General features: G+C 44.9%; 1 protein-coding gene across 5 annotated transcripts in view; it reads right to left on the bottom strand.

The window, feature by feature from the left end:
* Positions 1–22,715, bottom strand: part of LOC110532233 (sterile alpha motif domain-containing protein 11) — a 93,260-nt gene that overhangs the window by 65,662 nt on the left and 4,883 nt on the right. For all 5 annotated transcript variants that reach the window (XM_036988165.1, XM_036988164.1, XM_036988163.1 and 2 more), the window contains exon 3: positions 6,235–6,410. In XM_036988165.1, coding sequence (XP_036844060.1) covers positions 6,235–6,410 — 176 coding nt within the window. The remainder of the gene's footprint in view (positions 1–6,234; positions 6,411–22,715) is intronic.

The raw sequence follows: 22,715 nt of genomic DNA, 5'->3' as shown, positions 1-22,715 counted from the left end.
GTTGCATCTACATAAATCAATCCACAACAATTAAATTTTCTCTTTCTACAATACTAAAAAATGACATAAGACAAAATTCTAATTTACGCAGTGAATAAATTCCACTTCAGTACATACCAGCCTTGTCAGGTATCGTTATGCTAGTAGAGGTTCAACCTCTAGCACCTTGCACATGAAAAATTAGCTCTGCTATCCAGAGAGGGCCTGGACACCTTGCAGGAACTAGTTCCACCTACACAGAGTCACAGCGCAATGTTGTGGTGGCTATGTTAGCATCCGGCAGTTCGCGGAAGGCTATGCCTAGTGGAAATGGGTATGGCAGCTTTGTACAGTTACCTCTCTCTCTTTGTCCCCCTGCGGAAGGGCCTGCCACCACCACCCTCATGACAGCCTCCCTCCTCCCATTTCCTCCCATGTAATCTCCTTAGACATTTATACTACACAAATAATACTGCTCTTTTCCCTTCAATAAGAAATGGGGGAAACATTTTTGCTTTTGAAATAGGAATAACTGTATCGTTGTGTATATGAAATAGAAAAACATTATATAAACGCACGACTTAGTGAGATTTCCAGGGCTATAGACGTATGTGTTGTGTGGCTTTTTTTCTCCAGAGGGTGCCACCTAAAAGCCCAACGTCAGCAGGTGGAATTTAGTTAACCCTCTCCCTCAGCATTTTGGAGTCAAAACCTTGTTATCTACACGACGTCCAACTCAAACAATACTCAGGTAGGCTTTGTTTTCCCTTGGGTATAAGACAACTAAGCTACCACCGTCAAATATTTAGTGCCGAATTTGAATACCGATTGTCTCAATACACTTGCAAGCCACTCCATGCAAGAACAAAAAAACGATTGAATATCTGACTAATCATCAAACACCTTTGTCTCGCTGTATTGGAAGCTTCTGTTTCTATGGTATTTGTTTTCTGATCAGGATCGAGTCTCCTCTCTATTCCCTGGTTGTGTCTCTGCAGTTTGAGTTAAGGGAGAGAGGGACTACCCCACGCATCCAAGACATTTAACCTTTGTTCCAGATGCGCCGGGTTGGACCATTAATCATTGAGTGGGTTCCCCCGGTTCTCTGCCCTGGTTCAATCAAGCCTCAGGGGGTTTTCCCGGGTTCTTAAGTGGCTTGGGCACTCTTTGCTTACTCAGCAGGAACGATGCGCAGTTCTCCGCACTGTTCTGCTGGACCTACTGAACTAATCACCTGTAAAGCCGATGGCCATTAACATTAATCCGGTTAAAAGATATAGAGCTCTCTAATGAACTTGACAAGTCCTCTTCAAGGATGACAACACCTCCGAAGACCTTTCTGACAACTAGGAAATCCTGTTACTACGTAGCCACAGTACCTTAGCCTGATCCAAGATCCTATTCCTCTGTGTTATAGCACGTCCACGCGGTAACATCCAAACCATTTAAAAAGTGCTAGGTCAATCTGATTGTTTCAAATATTTTTATAATTTTGAAAGGAAAATATGAATGAACGTTAAATGGTCTATAGGTCGAAGGTATTTCACTTTAATATTCTTTTAACCTTGACGATGCAACTTGGCAAGGGAGTTGAGGTCACAAAAACAGCAAACTCCTGATGAAACCCTAAATTGATGTACAAGTGGACCATACCGCAATGTTTTTCAATTTAATCAGGTATTTTTCTGCATCAAGATGAGAATAACATAGCATAATTATCACAACGGAATATGTTGCAGGATGTACCCAAGTGCGATGTGACACAATGTTAGCGAGAATCCTGATGATGTGTGAGGTAGAGAAAACATGAGGTAGAGAATAGACACACTCACACGTATGGACAGCATCCTGTATTTTTCACCATCCATTGACCAAATCCAATTTGTTAAGACCCCTTCTACGACTCACTTACTGGGTCTGTGGTCAATAGAAATCAGATTTCCTTGATTAGACATCCCATTATCCATTTCGCTCAGACCCATTGCATTTGGAATAAAGTAGGGCCGAGAAGGATGCCCGGGACAGATCGGAGCTGTGGCTCCAGTGAGTCCGCCGCCTTTTAAAGGGTAAAAGCCTGACATATTAGTCATAAGTGTTCTTTAAATTCATTATCATCTTAACACGCGAGCGGCGCATGTGTCAGTGGGGGAAATAAGCCTCTTTAATGAGGTTAGTGGATCCATTTAAAGCTTTACAGTTGCTGTGCTGTCCTCCATGTCACACACCAGTCTCGAGAAGGCAGCAACAGCAACATCCTCTCCTTCAATGAGATTGCACAAGTCGCTTCTCATGCAGTGAGCGTTAAAATGAGTTTCACTGAGGAAGTCAACGAGCAGATACTATTAACATTTCTGACAAGCTTGGCTGACAACAAAAGATACAAATCACTTTGTGTTCCTCATATTTGCATGCACAAAAAAAAAACAATTTACGTGGATAAAAGTTAAAAACAGGGTTTGGGGAGGTTTTTATTCCCAATTCCTTTGATTCTATTTGACTAGCATAGCACACACAATAGTGGAGTATGTCACCTCACCTGTGGTGGTGAGATATGTGAGCCTTTTCAGGAAAATAGGCATATATTGCACGCCACTACTTCACAGGAAAGGCATTTGAACGTAATTAATTTTTTTCAAAATATGTTTTTTAGAACCTTAATTCCAATTTGTATGCCATCTGTAAACACAAATGAAATTGTTAAATTAAGAGCGTAGTTGGTTTAGCCACAGAAAAAGACAGGAAGCTTCCCGCTAGCCATTATTAGCTGAGATAATGGATGGGCTGGACATGCCGAGAGATGAGTTCGGATTGTCATGCCATGTAGCATGCTTCTGTCTATAACATGAGCTGCTCAGTATGTGTGGATAATCCTTTCTACCTCTGCTTTTTTTTAAGATATCATGAAGAACTGCAAAAGTGTTGCTACTGTTCGTCACTTCTGGAGGATGATCGTGCCATGAGGAAGTCTAGAAAAGAGAACACACCGAAGGCTGTTGTATAAAACACCTGTCTCCGGATTACATCTTCAAACTAAGGGCAACCATGGCATTCGTGACAGAGAGAGAGAAGCGTTCATTCATGTATACGGGTAAGAAAGTCTAGCTAACTTCATTTTCAGATATTATAAGTTTCTAATTATGTCAGAAAGTTATTTTCATTGCAAATGAAAGCATACTGTTAGCGAGCTAGCTAACATTAGTTCGCTGGCTCGCTAGCTAACATGGATGGTGGCTAGCTATGACAATCATTTTGAATTGTTAGTAGTATGGGTTGGGACTATTGCCGCATTCAAAACAACTGAACTTAGAACCGGGAACTCAGAAATCTCAGACTTCAGTGCGTTCAAGAAAACGAGCTCCGACAGGGAAAAATAGTTTTGAACGGTCCTCCAACTCGGAATTCCAACTCGGGAAGTCAGACCTCTTTCTAGAGACCCGACTTTCCGACCTGAAGATCACTGACGTCATGATTTGATCAAAAAAAAATCCAAGATCCCAGTTGTCCTAAAAACACCATTAGGTTCATTGTTTAGCTAACTACATGTCGAAAATACCAGATGATTACCTGACCCATCATGTTAGCCGGGTGTGTCTGTGGGTGATTACAATCTATTGTATTTCATGAACATGTGTACATGTCTAGACAATAGTGACCCATCCACTTAGCTAGATGTGGCTGGGCCTACTACTTTCACCCCTTTCAGCATTGAAATCTTTCGTTGTTTACTACACTACCTTACTCTGTTTAGCACATGGCCTCACATGTGAATCCTTAAAGAGATGGGTGGGGCTCAGGCTTTAGAGGGTGTGAATGAATCTGAATGGGTGTAGACAAAGAAGAGCTCTCCCAGTTGGTGTACCAAAACATTCAAGGGCCATTTTTACAAATGTGGGGTTACAAGTTTATCAACTTTCAAAGCAGAATTACTTTCCCCTTGTTCCTGAACTGACGTGTATGACATAAACTTTTCTAGCTCTGAGTCTACTTTTATCCAGTGTAAAAAACACATGTTGCTACATAAGACCGGATCGAGCCGGTCGGTCACATATACTGTGTCTCTTTCTTTCTCGCTCTCCTCCTAAAGGAAAAATTGGAGCATGACCTCTCTTCAGGCTATGACCTCTCTCTTCCTCTCTGATCAGGCCTAGAATAATGCCTTGTAATGCTTTGTAATTTAAGCTTTTGTATTGTACGGGGAGGCAGGTAGCCTAGCAGTTAAGAGTGTTGGGCCAGTAACCGAAAGCGTTGCTGGTTTGAATTCCCATTCCGACTAGGTGAAACATCTATCGATGTGCCCTTGGGCACTTCACCCTATTTGCTCTGCATAAGTAGATCTGCTAAATGACTGGAATGTATGTGAATCCATTCATTTTACAATGTTAATTAATTATTTGCTTTTGATATAGACAATTCTTAGTTCTTGCTTGTCCTTTTCTATTACTGTAGCTCAGCTATAGTCTCTTGCATATTGCTAAATCATTTTTATGGAGTCAGATAATGAATTTAATGGACTTCATTAACTGCATAGTCTTATTATGGGTTGCAGGTGAAGTGTATATAATATGTGTATGTATAAAATATTACCCCACTACACGCTCATTTGGTTCATCTTAATGGGGTGACTTCCCCAAAAACATGACTGTGTGTGTGTGTGTGTGTGTGTGTGTGTGTGTGTGTGTGTGTGCGTGCGTGCGTGCGTGTGTGTTTGTTCGGATGAGCGAGTGGGTGTGCACGTGTGTGCATTTGAGTGAGTGGCCTACAGTGAGTGTGCGATGACACCCCAAATCTAATTGAACCGCCAAACACCATCCTCCATTAGCCAATATTAGGCTCATAACTACTCCCTCACCCACATCTAAGGAACATTTCAGCTTTGAAAAGTTCCTTGTTGGTCTTTGATCCACGTTCACAACAACGTATTAACTGTCACTTTGAGATTGAAACAGTTGCATCCAAAAATAGACCATTTTTGTTCCATTCCCAGCTCTTCAAATCTTATTTCACCTAATGCAAACACATCAAGATTTCCTTGTACACAGTAAACAGTCATTTGTAAAACAAGGTATCCGATGTCAATTTCATTACACAAATATTGTAGCCAGATGCCTATAACCATCAACATTATCCAACTGACACCTGGCACCAATACTAAACAATACTAAAAACAACAATGCTACTACTAATCCCTACCGCCTATATTATGAAATTAAACATAAAGTAAAGAATTTTAAAAAAGAATACCTGTGACTTTTATTTCCCTATTATGTATGAGATTATTGAGATTATTCCAAATGCTGAGAAACTAGTGCAACAGCACAACTGGCGTACTGTAACAGACTGGATTATCTGCTCATTTTCTACCCGGTCATGGCATGAGTTGAAAAGAGAGTGATGTACAGCTTTGAAACCAGGAAAAAATCCCCACTGAGGTGAAACTACCCATAACGTCTGTTTGAGATGACTTTCTGACTATTATCTGAAGCTCCTGTGGTACTGATGTCTGAAACACAGTTTATGGCAAAGGTATTCAGTCTTTGAGATTTTCAGGACAAGAAGTTTTAGAAGAGACAGCTTGATATAAGTATATTTCTCATACTGTATTTGGACAATACTGACAACAGCAGTAGCAGCAAAGCAACATCATGCTCTCATAAGCGTCAGCTAATGCATCAGAGCTCGTTCCTGCCTCAATGCTGTATTTTCCTTTCTTCAAGCCCTCCTTTACCCTAACCGTTGTCATATAAAAGACCGCACCATCTCCATCCACCATCAGAAGGGGCTGGTTCTTTAGTTATTTCTGGGGTTTGGGCTTATCATGCGGCTATTTGTATGCACTGAGTGTACAGAACATTAGGTACACCTGAGTCCATGACCCGACGAATTGAGGCTGTTCTGAGGGCAAAAAGGGGTACAGCTCAAATTTAGGAGAACGTTTGTTATTTTATTGCACTCACTTTATCCTGTACTTTAGAGCATTATTAGTATTATAAAGGGTTATTACGCATATTCAACTCGATGAAGACCAAAATACTGCACAGCGGTGGGAAGTGTTTCAGTGACTCAAACATTGCACTGTAGACTGAGCAAGGAAGATAAGCAAGAAAACAATTACATGTCAACACAACACTTCCTGTAAGCACCAAGCTTAAAGCAATGAATTGAGACAGGTTGGGAATGGGTATGGACAGATCATAAGTGATGAGTTATTTGTATATCCCAATATCATTCAGACACAGGAGTTCTCCCAGACCTTACCTCTTTCTCATGATACTGTAATGCAGCTCATCCTCCTGCTTGATGTGGGCATGGTCTCCGCTGGCGCGGTCGCTACCCTCGCTGTCGTCACTGCTAAAGACGGAGGAGAGCTCCCTCTTGGGCACACGGTTGGGGGGCAGGGGGATGGTGCGCTTCTCTGCCAAACGCCCGCGGTTCTACGGGAAAAAGGTGCTCTTAGAGATGCGGTTTCCAGTTTGATGCAAACAGCATTCACGTGCTAACATGCTAACATTAAGCATGTGATAAACATGCTAACACTAACCACATGCTAGCATGCTAACACTAAGCACGTGCTTAATATGCTAACAATATGCACGTGCTAACATGCTAGTAGCTAGCGTTCGAAGCACTCCTCCACGCTAAACACCTGACTTGGTGTGCAGCGGACACCATAATATTCCCCATCAGTCATACACAGAAATCAATGTTGCTGCTTTCACGGTCGCAATAGCATACATTTATACTAGGAGTGATCATTATGTGAGATTAATTCGTTCTACAATACATACAATTTTCTAAACAGTATCTAGCATTATTCAGAAGCAATACTAAGAATGCAGAAAGTACCACATGGGCTCAAGCTCCGTAGCTGAACATAACAGCTTTATTGGTCATTTGTATGACCGGAATATTCCAATAACTTATTCCAAAATTATCATTGTTATTATTAAGTACAAATATGGAGGCTATTCATGAAACAAAACTACCAAAGAAAAATGAACACCTTAAAAAAGCCACCACGATAAGACTGATTAAAGTAAGATGATATCAAAGGATAAGAAAGTCATTTATTGCTATCTAATATGGGTGTCAATTAGTATTTACTTTTCAAGGGGGATGGAGGGATAAATGTACTATTTTAAAGGAAAACTCCACCCCAAAACTATCTTTTGGTATTTGAAATGGGAAACCTGACACGTGTGATCAACGGTCCTCGCAATGTGCTTGAAAAAGCAAGCCATTACTGGTGCACAAGCCCACTGAAATGTGCTCAACTGACTAAAAGTAGGATAGACCACATACAGGAAACAAGGGAAAAACTACTCTCCAAAATCATATGCTTTTCCTGAAGAATAGGCTTCATGTTCTGGCTGAGACACCGCTGACACGTATATAAGCCTACTATATGATATTTCTTGTAACTATAGATGCGAGTAATGACACAGAATATGTTTCAACTTACATTATACCCCAATGCAGACATACTTATCAAATTTACCACAGAAACCATAATAGGGGGATTGCCTAAACAACCATTGTTTACCATAGCCAGAGTCCTAAGTGATAAGTGGGTCATGCAAAGGGAGAACAGGAAATGATTATGCTTGGTGTGGTCAGCGCTTTTGGGCCACAAAGCTCTAATGAGCGGAGCGAAAGGAAAGAAGGAGTGTGGCCCTGAGGGGTTCTGGGAGTGAAGCTGGGTGACCTTTAATGTGACCTGAAGAGGTCACTGCAGATTAACATGGCTCTATAGAGATAAATATGGGGGGGGGGGAGAGAAAGAGAGAGGGGCAGAATGGGAGGAAAGGGGGGGAGAGAAACAGAATAGGAGGAAAGAAAGAGATAATTGAATTTGAGTGAAAGGAGAAAAGGCAATACAGATAAACACAGAGAGAGTGGACATAGCTTTGAAACACTCTAGCTCTCTCTATCCCCACCCTCTCTCTCCATCCCTCTGTCGCTCTTTTTTTCTCCCTCCCTCTCGCTCTCTCAGTTCCTACATCTCCACTCTACTCTCCCGGGCGCCTCCGAGCCCTCCAGCTATCCCTTCCACCACATGCAACCCCCCCCCCTCTCCCTCCATCCCACAAGGGGCGAAGACATGAGTGGCAGGCTGGGGCAGAGGGGCGCCTCGCCAAGAGGCAAACAGGTGCAGCCCCTCTGGAGGCTCTCAAGTGGCAGACATTAAAACGAGTGAGGGGGGAAAAGGGAGGATAAAGATGAAAACATCCCTCAGGATGAGCAGGGCCACATAGTTCTGCAACAACAAAAAAAATCTATTTTTTCTGTCTTACCGAAAGAGTATTTTTCCTTTCTTCTTTCCACAGGCAGATCTGTGAAGAGCAGTACCTTTGTATAAGTTCTTCTCAACTGCGCGAGGACAGTGGAGGAGTTTTCTTCTATTCCCGCTCGACTTCCTCTGACTTAGCTACTTGGACTAGAGGTATGGAGTATGCTCTCTCTCTGGATTTCTCTCACTATAAGACAGACACACACCTGTCATATACGCACACACGCATATACACACAACACCTGTCTTGTGAACTCACACACGCTCTCTCACACATACATACACACACACCTGTTCATGGAAACACATACCACACCTGTTCCTGCATGTAAAGAGGGGTTTTACTTAGCAGACATCGTGTGCTGGTCTACTGGAATATTCTGCCTAGGAAGAAGCACAGCGATTGTGGCTTCGTGTGTAGACAACCACCCACGTGGCCCTGACATACCGCCATGGAAACCCCCTATCCTTTCTTTAGCAGCACTGACGCATAACTGGGGGTGGGCTCCCACTGTTTCCGGCAACACTTCCGCATCGCGGAGGAGGGCCCTCTAAAACAAAACATGAAACAAAACACACCCCTGGCAGTACACGTAGGAGTGTAAAAAAAAGACACAATCATAATAAACACACACAAAAACGCACACATCAACAGGAGAAGTGGTAGTGAATACACACATGTATAAACATATATGTAAACACACACACACACACAAACACACTGTAAAAAAAAAAGCTCATTGTTTCAAGTATTTATTATTAATATGTAACTGGTTCCACAGACTTTTTTGCTTACTCAACTTTTCAGTCAAAGTGTTACCTAAAAAAAGTGTTGGCCCAGTCAACTTAAAATTGTGTTTACTCACGTTGTCTCATATGTCCATCCACCAGACATGGTGGCGTAGCAGGAAGATCGGAATGCCGTGAGTTCAACTCCCAGGTGAGAACATGTTGAGTAATAATTACTGTACAACTGAACATGCACAATGTAATCATGTGCGTCAAATACAGTATGTAAATTGAAAACATTGTATGTTAAAAGTACTGTGTGTAACTAGTTACACTGACTTTTTTTCGGTAAGATGCCCAGATAATAATTCCTAGTGAATAAACATCTGAAAAATATTTTTAAGTTGACTGAATTATTGCCTTGTTTTTTCAAGTTGGAGCTCATTTTGTGCCAACTAATTTGTTTTAGTTTGAGTATCACTTGGACCGAAAACTTTAGTAAACAAAAAAAAAAAGGCTCTGGAATAATTAGTTGAAACAACTACATTTTGTATTTATTTTAAGGACACGCACACACTCAAGGCGGCCGTACTGTGTGGTCAACCCTCTGTCGGCCATGGAAACAAGTATTTCATAAACAATACACTAAAAGCACCTCTATGAATATCCCCTCCTACACATTCTGTCTGACGGTCCAAGTCCTCCAGCCAAGAAATCTGTATTTCACATCACACATAAACAACACACACACACAAACACACAGGTTTAGACTTCAACAAAGTAGGAGTATCATATACAAGAACTGTGGCTGGAATTCGTCCCAAAAAGCTTTTGTAATTTCACTAAAACCACTTATCCGACCAGTGTGTGTTTAACTGCATGCTGGCGTTGGCTATCCACCGCCGCACCACACACACACACACACACACACACACACACACGCACACACACACCAGTCTCTTTAGTAACATAGGCTGTATACATTCATAAAAGGAGAGAATAACTGTTCTAAAACTACAGAAAGATCCTGTTGTTATTGTTGTTGTTTTTATCAAAACCCCAGCCTATATTTAATGCCAAACAATGTGGGCAAACAGTAATGTTGTATTTTTTTACTAAGCTAATTCCAGACCTTAAATGAAGACTCTGTGGAAAAGGCTATTAATGGTTTTTTTTCTCCCTGCCTTATTTCCTAAAAGGTGCTGTGCCCTGCCACTGGCTCAAACCAGCATGCACACACACGCACGCACGCACGCACGCACGCACGCACACACACACACACACACACACACACACACACACACACACACACACACACACACACACACAGTGGTAGCCGCCCGCGACATTCCTGCAGCTGCAGCGGTCTCTTTCTCTCTCGCACGCGCCCCCCCAGCGTTCTCCCTGGGGGATGAATGCCTAATGAGTCACGCGCCTGTCTGCCGTTACCTCTCAGCGTGTGTGTGTGTGTGTGTGTGTGTGTGTGTGTGCGGAGGCAGGGGGACTTGGAGCAAGGACTGGCAGAGGGGGAGGGGTGGTTAGGAGATGACAGGGGGTTGAGGGAGAGAGAACGAGAGAGAGAGCGAGAGAGACAGGAGGGGAAGGAGGAAAGGGCAGTCATTGCCACGCTCACATAGGTCCAGTGAAAAAATGAGCCAAACAAATGTGTTTGTGTGCACTTAACTCCTTTTTCTGTTTATGTTGACCTCCACTCTGTCTTACTCACCCACTCACTAAAGTAAGCTACAATTCTGAAGGTACGTTACAGACTTTAGAAGCTACATTAGAGACACACTATGAGGGAGGGATTTCAAATCATACAACCCCTCCCACAAATCATACAACCCCTCCCACAAATCATACAACCCCTCCCACAAATCATACAACCTCCTTTTCACCATATTGTACATACGGCACATTTATAAATGCTTAGTCGCGGACTATATTTAATAGTGGAAAAGACTGTGTGATAAAAGCGTGTGTTTGTGGAGGGGGGTACGTAGTGGCAAGGCAACACTTGGTTTTTCATGGCCAGAATAATATTTTTGGGGGGGAAGAAAGCACTGTGGGAGGGACAGGCATGCAACCAAACACCCCCTCCCCCGTCACCTCCCTCACACACACACCGTCCTCCCTTTCCTCTCTCTGCCCCCACCCCTCGGCCCTCACACGCTGAGCTGAACGGGCGGTTGCGGCCCAGTGGAGCAGGACGAGGGACGAGTGGGAGGGAGGGAAGGGGTTCTAGGAGGGCGAGAGGCAGCGAGGGGGAGAAGGGGCGGTGGTGGGAGGTTAGTGGCGGTGCAGCCAGGTGTGCCAGGGCCTCTCTCTTGTGTTTGGATAGGCCCACGCGAGAACTTCAGCCAGGTAACCACTCTGCCATTCTTTCCCCAGACAAAATCATAGGGAGCGAGAGAGGCAGGGAGGGGGTGTCTAAGAGAGATAGAGAGAAAGCCGAGTGCAGCAAGGTTGAGTTTTGCAGAATAAATCAAAAATATATGTCTGAGAATGCTTCATATCCGCCCCAATGTCTGCATTTTTGTATAAAAACAAATTTATGCAAACCTGTATTTATAGCATTATAGCATATATCTTTAATTCAATGACACTACTCTGCATACTGTGGCATGTGTGAAACACTGAGTTGAGTGACGACACTCTTGGAAAACAAGGTGCTATCTAGAACCTAAAAGGGTTCTTCGGCTGTCCCCATAAGAGAAACATTTGATGAACCCTTTATGGTTACAGGTATAACCCTATTGGGTTCCATGTAGAACCCTTTCCCCAGACGGTTCTACATAGAACCCAAAAGAGTTCTACCTGGAACCAAAAAGGGTTCTACCTGGAACAAAAAACTGTGCTCCTATGGGGACAGCCGAAGAACCCTTTTGAAACCCTTTTTTCTAAGAGTGTGGCGTCAGTGAAGAGGCCCCACAGAGAGAGGAAGAGAACACTCAACCACTATGCCATCATATGAGGTCAGACGTCTGTACACATACTGGGAGGAGAGAGAAGTTCCATAAATATCTCTGCTGGCTTTGTCATCATCAGCTGCAAACAACTGATAGACAAGCAGTCCACCTTATTTAGCTAACTCCATCAGTCCCACTGAAAAACACACACACATGCACACACACAGACAAGACAGGAGAAAGGCAAGGTATATAGGGGCTCTGATCGAGGCCAGACACTTCACTCTCCCTGTCAATCTCTGGTCCTGTCATCTAGCCTCTTACTGATAGTGCAGGCTAACACAGGCTAATGGCTAATTCACTTGCTAATGGCTAATTCACTGGCGTAATGGATCATTGCAGACGGAATTATTCATAGATATATAAAGTGGCTATGTTGAGTGTGTGTGTGTGTGTGTGTGTGTGTGTGTGTGTGTGTGTGTGTGTGTGTGTGTGTGTGTGTGTGTGTGTGTGAGACAGAGGGAGGGAGTGTGTTACAGTACTTGTAAGCCTGCCAATAAGTTGCACTTTTAGTATTGATTGCTAACACTAAGGCTACCCAAAATGCAAGGCCCCTAGGGAATAAGCAAATCATTAGAGACTCGGTTATTCTCTAATTTGGCCAATTGACTAAGAAACACACTAGAGTCCTGAACCATGCATCGCTCCTTCCCTAAAGATGGATACTGTGGTTGCCATGGTAGCATAGCCTTAGTGCCATGTGGGACACACACAGAGACCCACACACACTGCACACACACTGCACACATACAGCACAAACACACTCACGCAAATACATACACACATTTGTGCAAACGCATGCGCACACACACACTCCAACCCCCTGCGGGGAGTGAGCTGTTCAGGGACACAGAGGCGTCAGCCCTGCTTATCCCCAGCATCACAGTGGCACTCAGCCAATAGAAAGTCCCCAACAAATGGCCATATCAAAGCAATAACCAAGGGTGCGTTCAGCAGGATGCAACGTTTTGGAACGTTCAAATATAAATATGCTATGTAGAACAAACATGCCTCTCCGACGTAGAATAAGGAATCACGTCGACTCTCTTCACGGAATTTCTATCTGCAACGTTCGAGAACGTTTTGCAACTGAACATCGCCGTGCTTCGTACAATATCTACAGCAACTTATATTGGTATTGTACTGGTAACTTCCTGTTCTTCCTGTCTTATATATAAGAAAGGCACTAATATGGATCACTCCCTAATAACTACTGACTCTAGTCCATGTATCAAATGAATGTCTACTGCTACGCCTTGGCAGTGTCACACTGGGTTACAAGCATTTCGCTACACTCGCATTAACGTCTGATAACCATGTGTATGTGACCAATACAATTTGATTTGATTTGATTTGGTTACTATGTGCAATACATTGAAATATGAACAAAAATCACACAGAAAATCAGATTTTGAAATGGGAACCTATGGCTCTTTGAGTTTCAACCACCCTAGAATTACTGTTGTTGGAGGCAGGGATGTATAATAATAAGAACAAAGAGTAATCTCCCCACAGCCCCCTAACATGGATATGCCTGTGTTTACGTGGTTGTGTGTTTACGTGTGCGTGTGTGTGTGTGTGCTAGCGTTTGTGTGTGCAAGTGTGTGCATCTGTGCGTATTCACATACTTTCCCACGTTTTGTTGTGTTACAGCCTGAGTTTATAATTGATTACAATTAGATTTTTTTGTCACTGGCCTACACACAATACCCCATAATGTCAAAGTGGAATTATGTTTTTCTACATTTTTACTAATTAATTACAAATAAAAATCTGAAATGTCTTGAGTCAATAAGTAGTCAACCCCTTTGTTATGGCAAGCCTAAATAAGTTCAGGAGTAAACATTTGCTTAACAAATCACATATTAATTTGCATGAAAGCACAGTATTTAACATTATTTTTGAATGACTACCTCATCTCTGTACCCCACACATACAATTATCTGTACGGTCAGTCGATCAGTGAATTTCAAACACAGATTCAACCACAAGGGAGGTTTTACAATAACTCGCAAAGAAGGGCACCTATTGGTAGATGTGTAAAAATACAAATAAAAGCAGACATTGACTATCCCTTAGAGCATGGTGAAGTTATAAATTACACTTTGGATGGTGTATTAACACACCCAGTCACTACAAAGATACAGGCCTAACTCCGTCCTAACTCAGTTGCCGGAGAGGAAGGAAACCTCACCATGAGGCCAATGGTGACATTGGGGCGGCAGGGTAGCCTAGTGGTTAGAGCGTTGGACTAGTAACCGAAAGGTTGCAAGTTTAAACCCCCGAGCTGACAAGGTACAAATCTGTCGTTCTGCATCTGAACTGGCAGTTAACCCACTGTTCCTAGGCCGTCATTGAAAATAAGAATGTGTTCTTAACTGACTTGCCTAGTTAAATAAAGGTAAAAATAAAATAAACATTGTAGTTACTCCACAATACTAGCCTAACTGACAGAGTGAAAAAAGGAAACCTGTACAGAATAAAATATTTACAAAACATGCATCATGTTTGCAACAAGGCACTGAAAAGAATACTGCAAAGAATGTGGCAAAGTGATTACATTTTGGTCCTAAATATGAAGTGTTATGTTTGGGGCAAATCCAATACAACACATTACTTGTCATGTACTGTCATGTTGTCTTGTCTCTGTCCTTTCCCTTCACCCTGTCTCCCTCTGCTGGTCGTTGTTATGTTACCTTTTCTCCCCCTCTTTTCCCCAGCTGTGCCTTGTCTCCTCCTAATTACCCATTCACCCCGTTCCCCACCTGTTCCCTTTTTCCCTCTGATTAGGTCCCTATATCTCTCTCTGTTTCTGCTCCTGTCCTTGTCGGATTCTTGTTTGTTTGTTTGTGTCATTCATGCCTGAACCAGACCATCGTCGTGTTCCTGTAACCTTGTCCTGTCCTGTCGGAATCTGCCTGTCCGTCTGAGCCTACGTTTTGTTTTGTAATTAAAGATACTCTGTTTTGTTAATTCGCTTTTGGGTCCTCATTCACGCACCGTAACAGAAGAATCCGACCAAGAATGGACCCAGCGACTTCGGATCCTCTCCACTCAGCCGTCGAGATCCAGGGAGCGATGCTAGGCAGACACGAGCAGGAATTGTCTGCTGCTCGACATGCCGTTGAGACCCTGGCCACCCAAGTCTCCAACCTCACAGAACAGGTTCACCATCTCCGCCTCGATCCACCGGCCACTTCCAGGGCTTTCGAATCTCCGGAGCCCAGAATCAATAACCCGCCGTGTTACTCTGGGGAGCCCACTGAATGCCGCTCGTTCCTCACCCAGTGTGATATTGTGTTTTCTCTCCAGCCCAACACTTACGCCAGGAGCACTGCTCGTGTCGCCTACGTCATATCTCTCCTTACTGGACGGGCTCGTGAGTGGGGCACGGCAATCTGGGAGGCAAGGGCTGAGTGTACTAACCAGTATCAGGACTTTAAGGAGGAGATGATACGGGTTTTTGATCGATCTGTTTTTGGGGAGGAGGCTTCCAGGGCCCTGTCTTCCCTATGTCAAGGCAATCGATCCATAACAGACTACTCTATTGAGTTTCGCACTCTTGCTGCCTCCAGTGGCTGGAACGAGCCGGCTTTGCTCGCTCGTCTTCTGGAGGGTCTCCGCGCAGAGGTAAAGGATGAGATTCTCTCCCGGGAGGTTCCTTCCAGCGTGGATTCCTTGATTGAACTCGCTATTCGCATTGAGCGACGGGTTGATCTTCGTCACCGAGCTCGTGGAAAGGAGCTCGCGTTCTCCGTTGCCCCCCTCTCCGCATCACTACCATCTTCCTCTGCCGGCTCGGGAGCTGAGCCTATGCAGCTGGGAGGTATCCGCATCTCGACTAAGGAGAGGGAACGGAGAATCACCAACCGCCTCTGTCTCTATTGCGGTTCTGCTGGTCATTTTGTCACTTCATGTCCAGTAAAAGCCAGAGCTCATCAGTAAGCGGAGGGCTACTGGTGAGCGCTACTACTCCTGTCTCTCCTTCAAGATCCTGCACTACCTTGTCGGTCCATCTACGCTGGACCGGTTCGTCAGCTTCCTGCAGTGCCTTAATAGACTCTGGGGCAGAGGGCTGTTTTATGGACGAGACCTGGGCTCGGGAACATGACATTCCTCTCAGACAGTTAAGGGAGTCTACGGCCTTGTTCGCCCTGGATGGTAGTCCTCTCCCCAGGATTCAGCGTGAGACGCTACCTTTAACCCTCACTGTTTCTGGTAATCATAGCGAAACCATTTCTTTTTTGATTTTTCGTTCACCTTTTACACCTGTTGTTTTGGGCCATCCCTGGCTAGTTTGTCATAATCCTTCCATTAATTGGTCTAGTAATTCTATCCTCTCCTGGAACGTCTCTTGTCATGTGAAATGTTTAATGTCTGCTATCCCCCCTGTTTCCTCTGTTTCTTCTTCACAGGAGGAGCCTGGTGATTTGACAGGGGTGCCGGAGGAATATCACGATCTGCGCACGGTGTTCAGTCGGTCCAGGGCCACCTCTCTTCCTCCACACCGGTCGTATGATTGTAGTATTGATCTCCTTCCGGGAACCACTCCCCCCCGGGGTAGACTATACTCTCTGTCGGCTCCCGAACGTAAGGCTCTCGAGGATTATTTGTCTGTAGCTCTTGACGCCGGTACCATAGTCCCCTCCTCCTCTCCCGCCGGAGCGGGGTTTTTTTTTGTCAAGAAGAAGGACGGGTCTCTGCGCCCCTGCATAGATTATCGAGGGCTGAATGACATAACAGTTAAGAATCGTTATCCGCTTCCTCTTATGTCTTCAGCCTTCGAGATCCTGCAGGGAGCCAGGTTTTTCACTAAGTTGGACCTTCGTAACGCTTACCATCTCGTGCGCATCAGGGAGGGGGACGAGTGGAAGACGGCGTTTAACACTCCGTTAGGGCACTTTGAATACCGGGTTCTTCCTTTCGGCCTCGCTAACGCTCCAGCTGTCTTTCAGGCATTAGTCAATGATGTCCTGAGAGACATGCTGAACATCTTTGTTTTCGTTTACCTTGACGATATCCTGATTTTTTCACCGTCACTCCAGATTCATCTTCAGCACGTTCGACGTGTCCTCCAGCGCCTTTTAGAGAATTGTCTTTTTGTGAAGGCTGAGAAGTGCACTTTTCATGCCTCCTCCGTCACATTTCTCGGTTCTGTTATTTCCGCTGAAGGCATTAAGATGGATCCCGCTAAGGTCCAAGCTGTCATTGATTGGCCCGCTCCTAAGTCACGCGTCGAGCTGCAGCGCTTTCTCGGCTTCGCGAACTTCTATCGTCGTTTCATCCGAAATTTCGGTCAGGTGGCAGCTCCTCTCACAGCCCTTACTTCTGTCAAGACGTGCTTTAAGTGGTCCGTTTCCGCCCAGGGAGCTTTTGATCTCCTCAAGAATCGTTTTACATCCGCTCCTATCCTTGTTACACCTGACGTCTCTAGACAGTTCGTTGTCGAGGTTGACGCGTCAGAGGTGGGCGTGGGAGCCATTCTTTCTCAGCGCTCCCTCTCTGACGACAAGGTCCACCCATGCGCGTATTTTTCTCATCGCCTGTCCCCGTCGGAACGTAACTATGATGTGGGAAACCGCGAACTGCTCGCCATCCGGTTAGCCCTAGGCGAATGGCGACAGTGGTTGGAGGGGGCGACCGTTCCTTTTGTCGTTTGGACTGACCATAGGAACCTTGAGTACATCCGTTCTGCCAAACGACTTAATGCGCGTCAGGCGCGTTGGGCGCTGTTTTTCGCTCGTTTCGAGTTCGTGATTTCTTATCGTCCGGGCTCTAAGAACACCAAGCCTGATGCTTTATCTCGTCTCTTCAGTTCTTCAGTAGCCTCCACTGACCCCGAGGGGATTCTCCCTGAGGGGCGTGTTGTCGGGTTGACTGTCTGGGGAATTGAGAGGCAGGTAAAGCAAGCGCTCACTCACACTCCGTCGCCGCGCGCTTGTCCTAGGAACCTTCTTTTCGTTCCCGTTCCTACTCGTCTGGCCGTTCTTCAGTGGGCTCACTCTGCCAAGTTAGCCGGCCACCCTGGCGTTCGGGGTACGCTTGCTTCCATTCGCCAGCGTTTTTGGTGGCCCACCCGGGAGCATGACACGCGTCGTTTCGTGGCTGCTTGTTCGGTCTGCGCGCAGACTAAGTCCGGTAACTCCCCTCCTGCCGGCCGTCTCAGGCCGCTTCCCATTCCCTCTCGACCGTGGTCTCACATCGCCTTAGATTTTGTCACCGGACTGCCTTCGTCAGCGGGGAAGACTGTTATTCTTACGGTTGTCGATAGGTTCTCTAAGGCGGCTCATTTCATTCCCCTTGCTAAGCTTCCTTCTGCTAAAGAGACGGCACAAATCATCATCGAGAATGTTTTCAGAATTCATGGCCTTCCGTCAGACGTCGTTTCGGACAGAGGTCCGCAATTCACGTCTCAATTTTGGAGGGAGTTTTGCCGTTTGATTGGGGCTTCCGTCAGTCTCTCTTCCGGCTTTCACCCCCAGTCTAACGGTCAAGCAGAACGGGCCAATCAGACTATTGGTCGCATCTTACGCAGTCTTTCTTTTCGCAACCCTGCGTCTTGGTCAGAACAGCTCCCCTGGGCAGAATACGCCCACAACTCGCTTCCTTCGTCTGCAACCGGGCTATCTCCTTTTCAGAGTAGCCTCGGGTACCAGCCTCCGCTGTTCTCATCTCAGTTCGCCGAGTCCAGCGTCCCCTCCGCTCAGGCTTTTGTCCAACGTTGCGAGCGCACCTGGAAGAGGGTCAGGTCTGCACTTTGCCGTTATAGGACGCAGACTGTGAGGGCTGCTAATAAGCGTAGAACTAAGAGTCCTAGATATTGTCGCGGTCAGAGAGTTTGGCTCTCCACTCAGAACCTTCCCCTTAAGACGGCGTCTCGCAAGTTGACCCCGCGGTTCATTGGTCCGTTCCGTATTTCTCGGGTCATTAATCCTGTCGCAGTTCGACTTCTTCTTCCGCGATACCTTCGTCGCGTCCACCCGGTCTTCCATGTCTCTTGTGTTAAGCCCGTTCTTCGCGCCCCCGCTCGTCTTCCCCCCCCCCCCCCCCCATCCTTGTCGAGGGCGCACCCATCTACAGGGTCCGCAGGATTTTGGACATGCGTCCTCGGGGCCGTGGTCACCAGTACCTTGTTGATTGGGAGGGGTACGGTCCGGAGGAGAGGAGTTGGGTTCCCTCTCGGGACGTGCTGGACCGTGCGCTGATCGAGGATTTCCTCCGTTGCCGCCAGGTTTCCTCCTCGAGTGCGCCAGGAGGCGCTCGGTGAGTGGGGGGGTACTGTCATGTACTGTCATGTTGTCTTGTCTCTGTCCTTTCCCTTCACCCTGTCTCCCTCTGCTGGTCGTTGTTATGTTACCTTTTCTCCCCCTCTTTTCCCCAGCTGTGCCTTGTCTCCTCCTAATTACCCATTCACCCCGTTCCCCACCTGTTCCCTTTTTCCCTCTGATTAGGTCCCTATATCTCTCTCTGTTTCTGCTCCTGTCCTTGTCGGATTCTTGTTTGTTTGTTTGTGTCATTCATGCCTGAACCAGACCATCGTCGTGTTCCTGTAACCTTGTCCTGTCCTGTCGGAATCTGCCTGTCCGTCTGAGCCTACGTTTTGTTTTGTAATTAAAGATACTCTGTTTTGTTAATTCGCTTTTGGGTCCTCATTCACGCACCGTAACATTACTGAGTACCACTCTACATATTTTCAAGAATAGTGTAGGCTGCATCATGTTATGGGTATGCTTGTAATGGTTAAGGACTGGGGATTTTTTTTTATATAAAAAAGAAACCGAATGGAGTTAATCACAGGAAAACCTGGTTCAGTCTGCTTTCCACCAGACACTGGGAGATGAATTCACCTTTCAGCAGTACAATAACCTAAAATACAAGGCCAAATCTACACTGGAGTTGCTTACCAAGAAGACAGTGAATGTTCCTGAATGGCCTAGTTACAGTTTTGACAAAAATCTACTTGAACATCTATAGCAAGACCTGAAAATGGTTGTTGAGCAATGATCAACAACCAATTTAACAGCGCTTGAAGAATTATGAAAATAATAATGGGCATATGTTGCACAATCCAGGTGTGGAAAGCTCTTAGAGACTTAACCAGAAAGACTCACAGCTGGAATTGCTGCCAAAGGTGCTTCTACAAAGTGTTGACTCAGGGGTGTGAATACCTGTGTAAATGAGATATTTCTGTATTTTATTTTCAATACCTTAATTACAATTTCTAAAAACAAGTTTTCACTTTATCGTTAGGGGGTATTGTGGGTAGATGGGTGAGAGACAACAATCAATTAAATACATTTTGAATTATGGCTGTAACACAACAAAATGTGGAATAAGTCAAGGGGTTTGAATACTTTCTGAAAGCACTGTATGTATGTGCGTGCGTATATGTGCATGTGTTTTGTTCTTTCTTGCTCTGTGGTCAGGATGCAGGAGAGGGGGAGGCCCCTGATTGGAGGTGCTCTTTACGAGCTGGAGGTAGAGAGTGTACTCTCCTCCTGGCCTCCGCCAGTTCCGCTGGAATAACAGAGCACAGAAGGCCCGGTTCTCCCTGGAGCACACACACGCACACACACACTACTTAACCCTCTCTCAAACAGCGACCACACACACCGGGTATATGAAGAGCACAATTCTACAGAGCAGTTAAACGCAGGAGCTACAAGCAAAACATTGGCTTTATTTATGTTCTATTTTATTCATGTATGTCATACCTCAACAGTATAACCTCAGTATATCAAATACAAGCAGACAAACCAGACATTTGTCAATTATACAATGGGTGGGTCTAATCTTGAATGCTGATTGGTTAAAACCGCATTCCAGCCTGTGTCTTTTCCATAGATTTACCGCTGGCTAAATCTATGACGTTAAACTGCCTATTTACTCTGTTCCATCTGACTGCGCAATCCACTGTCTCATCAGCACAGCCAAGCAATTTATAAACTTGATCTCCACTATAAAAAGCATCAAAACATTATCTCACATTCCTTTTAGACTAACATTTCGTTTTCAACAGCGGAGATTTATATAAACTTTGCTGTCTGTCTCTCCGACATTTGCAACATTGTTTCAATATTCAAATTGGATCTTCATCTGTCCCATAGTAATGAACGTGTTGGGATGAGACAGACAGACAGGCAGCGTTTCTCAGCCAGTCCGAATCACGAATCAGCTGCCATCGTTTTTATGGACATATACAAAGAAATGTCAATTGAAAAAAAGGTCTGTTTGAAGTGATTGTGTTAGCGGTGTTGTTGGCTAGCTCCTCTGAACAACAGTGTCCTGACAAGTGAGCACATGTTCTATGCCAGGCTATATCGCACCTCATTAGCTCATTGTTATGGATGTATCCAAATAAATGTCTCTAGAAAACAGCTTAAACAAATGCAAGTGCGTCTACTTTGCTGTTATTCTGGCTGCACTTTTTGACATGACTGTAACTTAGCTGTAGTTGGCTAGCTAGCAAGCAAGGGATAAAAACGTTGCCAGCCAGTATGGCAATGGAACATTTACAACGAACCACTGGGTCACGTCCATAGATACAGAACAAAAAGACTGAAAGACTGGGTCGCGTCTCTAGCAACCGAACCGATAGAACGAACGACCAGCTGGCTTGGGTAGCAACCCCAGATTTGTGTCGGGACTATATCCCGTGGAAGGATGAAATAGTATGAATAAATTCATCAAAATATATATTTTTTTATCATAATGTGTCAATCATTATTTGAGTATGTTGGTAACCCGTTGTATAAAAGTGATAATGCCCTCGAAGCCGGTGTTTGGAGGATTTATTGACATGGTTTGCCGGACCTCGACGAACAACACCCGTGCCAATATATCCTCCAAACACCGGCTTCTCGGGCACCATCACTTTGTCTCATCTACAGTACACACAGTGTTTCCATGCAAAAACTGTATATATCTCAATGGTGACAGTAACTGTTAACAAAACAGTATACTTTATTATAGGTCTAGTATGGTAGAGCATAACACAAAACAATGAAAATGGCTAAAAATTGCTCAATTGTTACAGTTTGAATATGTTCAGTTGCTCTGTATTAGTGTGGTGTGTGCGTGCATCTCACATGTGTGTGAGATCATTTTCTATGCCAGGCGGCTGGGTCGTTGCCACACTCTCATCACCGAGAGAGTGCTAGTGTGTACCATTCGGCGGAAGGCGGCACGGGGGAGGAAGACGCCGAGACAGGCGAGACAAGCCCCGCAGCCTTCCCTTCTCCTCCACACCTCTCATGAACCCGCCGACGCTATGTGCTGTGCTGTGTGCTTGCGTTTGTTATTCACTAGGGTAGCCTCTTTAGCTCTACCTCCCGAGAGAGAGAGAGAGAGAGAGAGAGAGAGAGAGAGAGAGAGAGAGAGAGAGAGAGAGAGAGAGAGAGATATATATATAGAAAGCGAAACTGGGGAAAACTATAGGTTTGGACACACTCAGCACAACAGCACCATACTGTCAGCCAACATTATCATGGCTTTTCAACCTGTGCCACTTTCAGCTACTTGAATGCCAAACAGGAGGCTGTCTTACATTGTATTACCTTCTGCTGTGCCATGGATGCTATAAATAAGATGATAAGGTGTTCATTTGTGAGATATAGGTAAGCCTACAATGTGTTTTTCAGCAGTAATTTCAGATCTGTTGAAATCCCAGCCTTGGTTTGTGAAAACAATTCACCGGAACCCGCACTGCTCATAAACAATAGATAGAATATAACCAACCATCACAAGCCATC

This window comes from Oncorhynchus mykiss, chromosome 9, assembly GCF_013265735.2.
Source record: "Oncorhynchus mykiss isolate Arlee chromosome 9, USDA_OmykA_1.1, whole genome shotgun sequence".
Classification (NCBI taxonomy): Eukaryota; Metazoa; Chordata; class Actinopteri; order Salmoniformes; family Salmonidae; genus Oncorhynchus; species Oncorhynchus mykiss.
This window is presented reverse-complemented; position numbering and strand designations above follow the sequence as displayed.